The sequence below is a fragment of the Lepisma saccharinum genome, chromosome 18 (assembly GCF_977018435.1).
Source record: "Lepisma saccharinum chromosome 18, izLepSacc3.1, whole genome shotgun sequence".
Classification (NCBI taxonomy): Eukaryota; Metazoa; Arthropoda; class Insecta; order Zygentoma; family Lepismatidae; genus Lepisma; species Lepisma saccharinum.
In genome coordinates, this window is record NC_139246.1 from 52073260 (window position 1) to 52086847 (window position 13588).

Consider the following 13588-nt stretch of genomic DNA (forward strand, 5'->3'; position numbering starts at 1 on the left):
GTTGAGCATAAGCTACTCATTACTTCTTAATGGCTTCTCGCAAGCTACCCAAGTCTTACATTGGAGATTAAATACCCAGGAAGCACCTTTGGCTTCATTTCTTCTTCGGAGCCTATCGCTCTGGCACGCCTCTCTGGCCTTACTGCACTCGAAGGAATTATGGTACTTAGACCACTGCACTAACTCAAGTCTTACTTAAAGACATTCTTCTAGTAATCTCGCTGCCCACAAGCCTTTCATCGGTATCTTTGTTCAATAACTTTTTCAGAAGTTTTGTCAACAAATTCAACTTTCTCCACTTTAAGGTGCAACACTATACTTTAAATATAGCAATAGTAATTATACTGGGTCAGGTTTATTTAATATTTATTTCCTGCACTAGTATTACTCTTCTTTAACTTCATCCTCCTTGCTTCTTATTTTCCATTCTTCATAGATCCCTAGAATGAGTATATTCACTTATTTCACTTGTAGTCTTAACTATACTGTATAAGAGTGCACTAAAATTCACAGTCCTTCAAAACCATAAGTTCATTACAAGGCGACTGCTATAAACCATTCACTTTACCTGGACAGTCCTTAGATATTAACTTTCACTTGTCAGTCCCTCTAAACAGTCACAATGCACAGTTCTTTCTGCTTCCACGTCGTTGCACTTTCGGTCAATCTGGCCATTAAAATCTTGAAACGGTATCTGTGCTATTTTGCACTATCAAGCCTTGACGTTGGCACTATCCCCACGTTTTTTTTTTTTTTAACAGTCTATATTAACGCGCCAATTATCTTGAAACGATCGAACTATATTTATTTCCGTATCGGGCCGAGCTTTTGAACTTTCGGGCAAAATAACATGAAACAGTCCATTTTATTTAACTATCGGGCCCCACGTTGGGCGCCAATTAACTTGTAACATTCCTCTTATTTATCTTTCGGGCCCCACGTTGGGCGCCAATTATCTTGTAACATCCCTCTTATTTATCTTTCGAGCCCCACGTTGGGCGCCAATTATCTTGTAACGTCCTTAGCTCCACTTTGGCTTACTGCAGCAGGCGCAGGCATAGACACAGGCTTAGGACTTACGTATCTCTCTCTCTCACACGAGATACCGTCGTTACAAGATTACCCATAATGCTAACCTTTTCTCCAGCGGTGGTATGAGACTCTATTACACTCAGGGTTCGGGTGTATGTGGCCAGATGAAAGGATAGCGCCCAAAAGCTTGACCAGAGCGATACGCAGTATAGACTTTAACATATAAAATTTTATTTACCAACAAAGTTCAGAAACAAACACAGAAAGGTTATACAAAGGATAAACTTAGTCTATTCCTAATTTACCTAGATACATAGGAACTCCAACGTTTACATTTTTGAAACTAGTTACTAAGGTATCTCCTAAAACAGTAATTCTTAAATTTTTACAACGCTGTTGGACGATGGTGGGGGGGGGGGGAAAGGAGTAAAGGGAAACTGATTTAGTCACTTCTCTCACCCGAGGGTGGAGTGTGTCCTTGGCGTGCCAAGTTCACTTCTCTCGTCCTGAGACGGAGCGTGACATCTCTCATCCGAAGATGGAGCGAGGCTATCTCTCATCCGAAGATGGAGCGGATTCTCTGACTCGTGGACAGAGTCCAGCCTCATCTCTCGTCCGGAGACGGAGCTCAGCTTCTCTCATCCGAAGATGGAGCCCTTACTACTCTTGGTTCGAGGGATGCGGCGGAGTGAGTTTCCTTTGAGGTGCTTGGTCTCTCGCCGGAGCGGAGCGCACCTCCTCTCGCCCGAAAGCGGAGTCTTTCATCTGTGGTGTTTGGTCTCTCGCCGAAACGGAGCACACCTTGTCATCTGCTGTGCTTGGACTCTCGCGTTAGCGGAGCGCACCTTCTCTCATCCGAAGATGGAGCGGAACTTCCTTCTTGGTGTTTGGTCTCTCGCCGTAGCGGAGCACACCTTCTCTCATCTGAAGATGGAGCGTAACTTCATTCTTGGTGTTTGGTCTCTCGCCGTAGCGGAGCACACCTTCTCTCGCCCGCAGGCGGAGTCTATCTCCCTTCTGTGGTGCTTGGACTCTCGCGTTAGCGGAGGGCACCTTCTCTCGCCCGCAGGCGGAGTCAATCTCCCTTCTGTGGTGCTTGGACTCTCGCGTTAGCGGAGGGCACCTTCTCTCGCCCGCAGGCGGAGTCAATCTGACTTGCCAGCTAAGCTTTGGCCTTTATATAAGGTCTGCGACGCTAGCGAAGACGGGTGGAGAAATAATAAACTAATAAAAGTATATTTCTAAAATAAGTTTCCCAAAATAGAGGTGGAACTCATCTTTTAAATTTAGATAAATCTCAAATTCTTATATTCTTAGAATGTTCATGAAAATAGAGGTGCGACTCGTATAATTTGTGACGAGACGGGTTCGTTACAAGTTTTTATAGTTTTCTGTTAAAGTTTTGAGTTATTTAAATAATGTTTAATTGCAAACCACATTCTATAATTTGTGCTGTTACTGTGTCTTTTGTGCATTTTGTTATTATGTATTAATGCTTTTACACGCTTTTGCGTATATAATTTCCATTCTAATACTAGTCGTCTGTGGCGAAGGAAGGAGTATAAATACGGGCCATTCGGCTCAGATTCTGAACCCTTTTTCATTTGCTATTTGAAGTGTATAAATGTCTAATGTGCTTTGCTTAGATTCTCCCTTGGTGCTCGTTGGGGTTATGGTTCGTGTGGGGGACCTGTGTAAGGTGCAATACACCTTACGACCCTCTTGCTATACACAACTCGTTGTACCCTGGCACTTGTTGAGTTTGTAGTTGCTTATTTGCCATTTTGTGTGATTATCTCAATGTTGATTTTTGTTATGTGCATGGTCTCGAGATTCCTTGGTGTTCATTGGAGCGAGATTAGTGGGATGACTAGTGTGGGGTGAAATACACCCTACGGCCCTCTCGTTTGTACACAACTTGTTTTCACCCTGGCACTTATTGAGGGGGTCTGTGCGGACGAATTTATCTGATTTCTTATTGTTTGGGCTCGAACCCTCAACCCTTGTTGAGACCGTTGTCTTGGGGGTATATATTTGTGCATTTTTATTTTGTCAGTGCCATTGTATGTTCTTTTTGACCAACAGGGCAGTTTGAATTTGTTTATTGTTTTGTATAGTTTTGCCTTTGTACACTTATGTAGATTTTGCTTTTTTTAAAGATAACTTCGTATTCGAAAATAAAGAAATAGGTTCCTGAATCTATATTTCAAAAGTTAGTTCTGACTTTGATTCACTGCAAATCTTAATATATTCCCGTGCTCTGAGAGGTGTCATTCATTTCAGTACGGAACTTAAGACTATTTAAACTGATCCGGAAAAGAGGTTTCTGGACCGCATTTAAGTTCATTTGGGAAAAAGGTTCCTGGACCGAATTAAAATACTTTACAGATATGAATGTTCTCTACGGTCCAGAACCCATTTACACTTGATGATTTTTCATCCTGGACCGGAATTGAATTTATCTAAAATTTCTGGACCTTTAAGAACTCTCCTGGGGTTGGTTGTGCCTGACAGTTTACTTACAATCTTATTTTTGTTTATTACTTTTTTTGATAACTTTTGAAAAATATATGAAAATTTGTTATATGCTTCCTAGCATACCCCTGTTTCACACTTTTCTGGTTGTAACTAATGATAATGATTGTAAAGGTGCAAACACTCAATAAAATAATAAACAGAGGATTGTAATGTTTATTTGTTTACCATCTTTCCACATACAGCCTGAATTCCATTTTGCCCTATTGCAGATGAACGCCTCCAACATATCAAAACGTCCCACCAATCAAGCAAAAAAAAAAGAACCTAGACGTTAAGTTACGACTAAAGGGTACAATGAGAAAAATGTTTGAAAACCACTGATGTAGGGCATTCTGTAGACTGTAGACTGTACCTTGTTAAAATTGTATTGAATTTTTTGTATGAGTCGAAAATAGTTGTTTGACACTCAACAAACAAATACGAACCCCCTTGATTAAAGAATGGTTTCTTCTGTTATTGTGTCATTAATGTTGGACATTCATTTTCATAAAGAGGAATTTTGTAAACTCCTTACCTTATGCAACAATATAGCTCTCCACATGCACTGCAAAATATGTGGTCTCTTTTCGCCGCCACTGAGCAGGAGGATAAAATATTTGTCTTCTTTCTCAGGATTTTTTTGTAAGAGACGTCTATTCTTCCAGTCAGCTTAGGATTAATGAATATAATGTAAATAGGACAACCTACTTCGCAGCAGAGTTGCTAGATTTTTTGTCAAAAATTTACCTGAAGTGCTTTGAGCAGATTCAGCTTAACATTTTGTCCGTTGAGACCTCGATGCTACGAGCTGTTAAAAATAACATTCTAAATCCTGCATGCATACAGCCCAATTCAATAGCTATTTGGTTTCCTATGGCATTTATTTTTACCGTCGGATAAGATTTTAAAAGCTAAAATACAACATGGAAACAATGTTAAGCCAGCAGTGGCGTACCCAAGATGTATTTGGAATGGGTTATACCTTCCCCCTTTGACCCAGTATCGCTAAAAAAAAGAACATCAAAGGCAGGAAAATATAGCAAAATGAGTACTGAGTCGTAAAGAAAAAGTGTACGCTAAACCCCTCTCGAAAATTCTGGCCACGCCACCGACTCTGCCAGGGCGAAGTCACTTATCTTGCCCGTTCCATTTGCAGGGTTCCCAATGAATTTTAAATCCTGGAGTACCTATGGAAGTCAGGGAAATTAGGCTAGGAGTAAGAAGGTAATTGAAAAAAATAAAATAGCTCAAAACCTGTAAAAATCAGAAAATTAAATGATTTTTTGCTTTCCAGTATTGGGAACAGAAAAAACCATTTCGTTTTTTATTCCCAACAAGCTTCCTTTGGGGCTAATATTGAGTATAAAAACATTCTTTTTTTTATTTCAACAAACCTGATTCATTTGATAAACTTGCAAAGTTTAAGTTTACGCTGCACAGATTCCAATAGTCTATAAGTACAGATTCCAATAGTCTATCAATATCATACTTAATTTCGGTCTCTGACAGAAGTACGTAAATGTCAATGTCAACAGTGACATGCGGTTTTTGTCATGTGGTTGCATACATGCAGATTTGAAAATGTTGTTCTTCGAGGATTCGTAGCATCGAAATTAGCAAATCGTGATACAGAATATTGACATTGTCTACAAACATACAGCACTCAACAATATATTACATAGCATCAATATCTATGCCGGCGCTACGATTCGAATCACGGCCCGGGCATGGACGTTTGTGAGTGTCCATTCATCAATTTCATCATATCATCACTCATCCCCATCTTCGCAAATTAGCAAAAGTGGCACAAAAAGCGAAGTAAAATAAATCAAATCAATCAATAAACTAAGCGTATTCTTTGTGAGTGTTCCGTCTTCAATTTCAATCAATCAATATATATATATATATATATATACATAGCTGTACGTATATATGTATGTATGTATATGTATACGTATGCACATAGCCTACATACCATGTGCGTGAATGCATATGTTTACAGCATTACAACACATGCTTGCACTTCCCCAGAAATAATTCTAAATCCGCCTATAGATCTGCCTGCCCAACAATAAACTTTAGGATGCGGGACTGGCTGTGATATTTTGGAGTACATTTGGCAGCCAGAGGATTTTCTTAGGGCGAAGTGGAAGTGGGAGGCTTTGGTGGTCATAGATACTAATTCCCCTCCCCTTCCCTCTGCCCCTTGTACTCCGTTTTCTTTCTCTTCTCTTTCTATTTATCTCGTTTAATTATAGTATTTTTCTATTTCTCCTCTCTTTTTCTGTAACTATCTATCTCCTTTCAATTATGTCTATCTATCTTATTACATTAAGCAATAGTTGAAAGCCACGGTGGCATGTCGGCGAAGAGACAAGAACCTCCACCAGACAGATACCATTTGATGTTGAATTCCAAGGCCGTGTCTTTCACATATTGTGAAATGTAACAATGTTCCAAACTTTTTGTAAGAAGTGGACTGTATATATACATATGTTCTCCTCCGTGGCCGTGAGGTCTAAGGGACTTTGCTTTGGGCTCCAACTGCGGGATGGCATGGGTTCGAGTCCCCTTGGGTTCAGTCTCTGGATTCTCGGCCTGTGTATAGGACCGGTGGCAACCAACCATCGTGAGGAAATTGGGGAGCTACGAGTGAGTAGCGTAACCCGGTCTGGGAAATCCCCTACCACGGCTCAGGGTTTGACGTGCTGATCCCACGTAGCTAAGAGTTACTGTTTTCCGTTGAACATTGTTTTTTAAAAAGGTGGTGCTAAAGGGGCGCGCAAGCACCCTTTCGCAACCCCCTGGCGCCGCCCCTGTTTGTGTGTTTGTTTGTTTGTGTGTGTGTGTTATATTTGGTACTGTCATTGAAAGTTCGACGGAAATATATAACACTCTATTATACAGCAAATACTAAACAAGTATATTTCCATTATTTAATATTAGTACTTGGTAAGCCTTTTGGAGGGGAAAGGGGGTGGGGACCGGACCCTTGGGCCTCGCTAACAGAAGATATATATAATTTTGGGTATTCAACAAAGCTCTGACTTCGGGAAGGGAAACGAACTTTATGCGATCAAATTCACATAGATCGACATCTATTATATATATTTACATATACATAAAATGGTGTGTATGACAACCTTGCCCTCCCAAATTTATTTCAAGTTGTCGCCATTGTTTTTCAATATTCATATCAACACATTACACTTTACAATTTTAAATCATAATTGACAGAAGGTTCTGTAGGCACTCTATTTTTTGTGGCCATTGTACAGTAAGTATTTTCTTAAAGGTCCTTGAGTATTACCGTGCAAATTGTCCATCACCATGTTCGTGCACTTTATATAACCCAATAAGAGCTTCAAGAATTAAAAGAAAACTCAAAACAAGCTGAACCCTGGACCCCTTGATTACAAGGCGACGACTCTAAAACGGCTCCATCGGGGAGGCCCTGATGTGGGGGTAGGACCCCACCATAGGCGCCGACTCCATGGGACTTGGGGGGGGGGATCGAGCCCCCCCAATGTTAACGATGTGGAGGCAGAGCCCCCAAATAATTTTGCTTAAGAGGATCTAATGTATTATTTTGCATCTCTTGTAAAGTTTACTCTGAATTGTGCCACAGGAACTTAACTTTAAATACACATTTGAAATGTTCTAGAATCTAAACCATCAACTTTGGGGGGCTGAGACCGCTAAACCATCAACTTTGGGGAAGGCAATGACCAGAGACAGCAAAACACATGACTTATTACTATATACTAAGTATATAATTATGAGTATTGTTAAATTTTTACTAAAAAGAGTTCCAAAGACGATGTGCATAAACTAGGAGAGTAGATGGGACGTTCGGGCTACAAATGGCTCTCACATAACATTCAGAACGAGATCATTCATATATTAGGGAGATCTGTTTTGCGCTCCGTGGTAGCAGATATTAAAAGTCGGGAATATTTCGCTATTATGGTTGACGAAACTTGTGACATATCCATTCGTCGACAATTAATATTCTGCATTCGAACTGTGAATAAAAATTTTGATATTTTTGAGGAATTCATGGGCTTTTATGAGATTCCGAACACTGAGGCCAAAACTTAAAAAAGGGAGAGAGTGAGTCATTCATTAATTTATTTCAGTGATCAGAGACCCCCCCCCCCCAATAATTTTTACAAGTCGGCGCCCCTGGACCCCACACATTCTTGATTTCGGAAATTTTGGAGGTGATGTGATCAGCACCACGCCCCGACAACAATTTCATCCCAGGGTTGCCCCCCAGGTCAGGATCCAAAACAAGGGACAGTTTAGGGGCCCAAATTGTATAAGTCCCTTCCTTCCTGGCTTTACTCATTTCCAAAGACTGGGGATCTCGTCACTGACAAACAATGTGCAACTAATTTCTTTATCGGATTAAACCCTTTCAGATCGTGTTGCAATGATCGGATCCGCCTGGAGACAGCGCAATCAGAACATTGCACATTGCAAGAGCAAATATTTGAACTGGAGCTGGAAACTGGAGAAAAAGCGTCCGTCGCAAACACTCCAGTCACGCAGGGTGTCGAAAACTTCACCTGACTCAGAAAACAAAGAAACGGCCGATACCTGGATGACTAAGAGCACACAATGAAGAACAATGGCATTGGAAAAATTCGAATAGAAAACGTCGTGAGAGATATGCTGCAGTTGGGACAAGCCTTGCCGTAATTGAGAAAATACCTCCCCTCGAAAAAAAAAAACGTCGACATGCGGAAACGAGCTGAGACAAAAAAGGGAAAGAAACTGAAAAAAAATTAAGGGACCATGCCTTACCCAGTAGGGAAAGCGAAGAGAGTTAATTCTGTATCAAGTTTCTCCAGATGACTGCACAATTTTAGCAAGAATTTCCCCTCCAAATTCTGCAAGAGTTCATTTCATATATAAGACGCCGCAAGTGCACAGACCAGCATCAGTTTTCGATCATTTGATCTTGTGGAACGTTCCTCGTAACAGGAGAGAAGGAAACATGGAAATCGTGAAGGTATATAGATATTTTCTACTTTAAATTCTTCAGTATTATCAAGTATATTTCCGCTGAAACTCTTCGATAGGCTATTGTTAAAAGTCATACGTGAGATTCCAACATAATAATCATTAACTGCAATTACAAACGCTGACTACAAGGAGAAAAAACGATTTTGTTTGAGTCAGGAAATTTAATAGTAATTGCTAAAGGTAGTAATTTTGAGGAAGTTCTTTGGTTATTATATACAAATATATACGATTAGTTAAATAATTTTAGTACTGGCGAACAATCGTTTGTTGCCAACTACCTTTTGGTTAATCCAAACAAAAGTTTTTCTCTAGTCAGGACATTCTCGTACAAATTTGGACTTGTAACACAATTCTTTATATCAGAATTATCGATTTCGTCATATAATCACTCATCTTCATCTTCGCGATTAGCCACAAAAGTGGCAGGAAAATGCGAAAATGAATCAAATCAAAGTAATCAAGGATGATAGTTTACGACGAACATGTAGGCCTATCATAATTGATGGTGAGCAATTATAACATTGAACTAAGTAATAATAATAAACCAAATTGAAATGCACCAGAATCTTTCTTCCCCAAAAAAAACACTGCATACATATATTGATTGATTTGGTGTTTTAAGTCCACTTTATGCACAGTAAGGCTAATTGGGACTGGACCTACAGTTTAAAGTGGGATCCGAACCACTATGTGCCTCCACCGGGTATCGAACCCGAGACCCCTTGATTACAAGTCGACGACGCTACCACTGCACCATCGGGGAGGCTATATATATATATATATGGTGCAGTGGTAACGTCGTCGCCAAATATTAATTATTGCAATTTTGAAGTATCGGTATCGGTTCAAAGTGGTATCGGTTCAAAGTGGTATCGGCTCAACTCTAATATATATATATAACGATAATTAAAATGTGTTTAAAATATTGGTGTGTAAATATTCTACTCCAATTATTTATGCATCAACTTACCCAGAAATGTTGTTTAGAATATTCAAGAATAACAAGAATATTAAAATAGAAGTTATGTAATCACAAAATACAGTTATTTTGTCCAAAATTGGTGCAAAATGAAAGTAAAGTTTGAATATAGTTTCCAGGATATTTGGACTCTGTGAGAGTGTTGCGCTACATTTTTGGGGACCCCATGAAAGACCAATATGCGCAGAAAAGTACCGGCTCTTATCGGTACATGAATTCCAACCGATATTTCCGATACCGATACATAGGTATCAGTATCGGCTCAGCTCAAATATATATATATATATTCTTGTACAAATACATGAATCTTGGTCTGCACAAGTGCAGGACGATCATCGACTTACTCAGGGATGCAGAATTCTGTTATATTACAAGCTTAAACATGTACTTAATTGACCAAAATAGATACACCCTTTCTTATACATGTTTTTGACGAAAGTCTAGAGTTGAAGGTTTATTTCCTGAGTAATACAAGCCTCCCAACGTTTGTATCCTGGACAAGGTACAGATATACTATTTATTATGGTCATTATAACAATTGAAGAGCGGAAAGCGAATCATGTTTAATCTTAAGCATTTACATCTTCTTATGTTTCTATTGCTTTTGTCCTAGAGAGTTTGAATATAATTTTAAAACTTGCAAAACGAGGAAATGTTGATTTAGAACACATTTTGCTGTTTTTTCACATGTTTTTTTTTCAGGAGTGTCGTAACTCGGTGCGTGTAGGTATGCTCTATCCTACTTTGAAATGGACATAGCCCACCCTCCTATACACAGACTAAAATTGAAAACATAATCATTCGAAGGAAAACTAGAATTACACGCACAAAAATGCAAGAGGATAAAGAGAAGAGGGAACGTAAGATAAGGAAACATGGGACGATAGAAGTTAAGAAAGAAAATGAAAGGAAGAAAGAGGGATAAATAAAGAAAGAAATAACGAAAAATAAAAAGATGGAACGAGAGAGAAAGAGAGAAGAAAGAAAGGTTTGCATTTATTGATCACCCTTCTTTTCCAGCGTCACTGCTTTTTTCATTGGGATTTAAAGTAAATTAGGATTTCTCCTGTCTTCTCCTTAGGTGGCCGTTCTCCTACTTGTTGCTGCGTCCTCCGTGCACGCAGGAGGACACGCGCATTCTCACGCATCCTTCAAAGGGCCGGTCGTTGGCCCTGACCATCAGGTTGTGGTCGCAGGTGGAGGTGGCCATGGAGGCTATGGTGGCGACCATGGAGGTTATGGTGGTGGCCATGGGGGCTATGGTGGTGGCCATGGAGGACACATTGACTACGTGGTATGTACAGCAATCCTTTAACAAAACGCTTTATGGCGAAGTATTACATCTTCAATAGTTACCTGCATGTTTCTATATCTCCGGCTTAAATCATATCTTATTCCAATTTTATTTGCACGTGAAGTAAATTTCAAAATGACGAAGCATTGTATTCAGCTGTATTCGAAAACAAATTGATTTTTTATATAATATTTGTGAAACTTCTAAATATGTGAAATTCCAGGTAAATACTTTTAACTGAACTCACTCTATTGTGGTGTACTCTAGTATCAACTAGAGGTTTGTGTCGCGCTGATTGGAGGATCACAACTTAAGTATAAGAAGTGAAGAAGATAAACCTTAAGACCTAATGGCGGAATATAAGGCCTCCCGATGGCGTAGTGGTAGCGTCATTGCCTTGTAGTCAATGGATCTTGGGTTCGTGAAGGCATATAGTTCGGATCCCACTTTAAACTGTAGGTCCAGTCCCAATTAGCCTATCTGTGCATAAAGTGGACCTAAAATAACAACTCCTACTGACGGCGGAATAATTAGAAAGAGAGGATATTATTTTATTATTAGGCTATTGTGAAGGAATGAATGCGGCCCCCGTGGAGTAGTGGTTAGCACATCGCGCTACGGCACCAGGATTCCCGGGTTCGAATCCCGGCCTCGTGATGGATGTTTGTGAGTGTCCATTCATCAATTTCATCATACTCATCCCTATCTTCGCAAATAGCCACAAGTGGGACAAGAAGCGAAGTAAAATAAAGCAAACCAATCAATCTAATTCTAAATTGCAAGCAACAATCTAAAATTGTTCCAGCTAGAGTAGAATGTTCTATGTGCTACACAATGGATGTCGGTATTTCAGACACTAGCGAGACTCTGAAGTCTGGACCCGTGTCCAGTATAATCCTCAGTGGGACTTGTGTATTGTTCATTTGTACGTGTGATTGCCCCTTTATATGTTTTTCATCTTATCACCATTCACTCAAGAAGTTATCATCCTCGTCTTCGCGATTAGCCAAAAGTGGCAGAAAAGTGAAGTAAAATAAACTAAATTAAGAACAAGCCTTTTGGTAACCTAAGTTCAGTTCAAGGTTAGGTTAGGTTCTAGGTTTACTAAGACCTGGCAACATATACTGGCTTTTAATATATTCACGCAAAAAGTTATCAATAAGATACTACTTAATTAAGCATAGATGGCTCTAGATTTGTGTATTATTATTAAGAAGTCTATTTCGTTATACAGTCTGTATTTATAAAATTAGAGTTCTATATTAAGACCATCTTATTCCTCAAAATTAAATTATGTGCAACTGTTCAACTTACAATTAGATTGCTAGGCATGTGAGTTACCCAGTTTTGACAATTTCATGGGTATATCTAATCCAAGAGTTTAATAAAAGGAAATAAGAATCTGTTCTATGTACTTAGGAATAATCATGTTGTGGATTTGAATTCATCGTCATTGTTTACAAATTTCGCATTCCAGGCCTACCCAAAATACGAATTCTCGTACGGAGTGGCAGACGGACACACTGGCGACCACCATGGCCAGCACGAGTCACGTGACGGCGACGTCGTCAAGGGCAAGTACTTCATCAAGGAACCAGGCGGCAACGTGAGAACCGTGACCTACCATGCCGACAAAGGAGGCTTCCACGCCACTGTGCACAACAGCAACGGGAACAACCATGCCGGAGCCTCTTATGGTGGTCATGGAGGCTATGGGGGTGGCCACGGGGGCTATGGGGGCGGTTATGGTGGCATCGGCTATGGACATGGAGGATACTAACGTTGATCGACTAGTGAACTCGTGATTTTGTTCGGTGATGTTACTGTATTTATATTTTACAAATTATGTATTTATTTATGCAATTATATTACATGAAAATAATGATTGGAAGTTTCCATTAATATCTAACATATGACCCCTTACGGTTTAGCAGTAACTAGAGAATAAAGTTTCAGATGTAAGCTCATACAAACACTGTATCGTGTCTAGAAGGGGCTAGTGGAGAACTATGGCCCCTCTCTGAACCATTTTTCTAATAAAGATAACACAGCCATGCATTGTGAGGAAAAAAATCGAATGATGTCAAATCAATAGGCGATTCTGGAAGTATTTTGAATGCTGATGACGGATATGACATAAATTTCTTTTCATTACGTTAGGACTTTCCCTGGAACAGGATTTTTTCCACGTCAGTAAGTTCAATCAACCCATCATATTATAACATTGAATTTTAGACATTTTGTGAAGGAAATTTTTATGAGGGATTTCAAAAATGGAACTTACGTAATAAAAGTTTATAAATTTCATGCCAGTGTGTCATGTAAAGAAGATAGAAGATGGATTAAATGCTTAGAAATCTATGTGCATTTATAGCTCAAAATTGGAGGATTTGTATTGTAGAAGACCAATATTTTACCAGCATTAAAAAAGAGCCATCTATTGAGGAAATGATGAAACCTCATATTTTATTGTGAACTTAAGGCAGTAAATATATTGCTGCTTTCTGAAAAAAAAAAAAAAAAACCAGACGTTATGGTTAATAATGGATTTTGTTTTTGGAATCAGTATGCTGAAATTATTTTTATATATATACAGAATGTGAAATTTGAAACGATATCGAACTAGTGAAGACTCTTATAGATCCTACACGCACGGCAGAGTTTACTTATGGTAACACAGGATTTTTGTGAGAGTTGTACGAGTATAAAGAGAGTGCGACCAATGACAGCGAAAA

General features: G+C 39.3%; 1 protein-coding gene across 1 annotated transcript; it reads left to right on the plus strand.

Moving 5' to 3' along the window:
• Positions 1 to 8516: 8516 nt before the first annotated feature.
• On the plus strand, positions 8517 to 12633 carry LOC146002253 (uncharacterized). The gene is made up of 3 exons (XM_083139969.1): positions 8517 to 8566; positions 10641 to 10853; positions 12331 to 12633. The coding sequence occupies exons 1-3, from the start codon at positions 8552 to 8554 to the stop codon at positions 12631 to 12633; spliced, it is 531 nt and encodes a 176-aa protein (XP_082996095.1). The 5' UTR covers positions 8517 to 8551.
• The last annotated feature ends 955 nt before the right edge of the window (positions 12634 to 13588 follow it).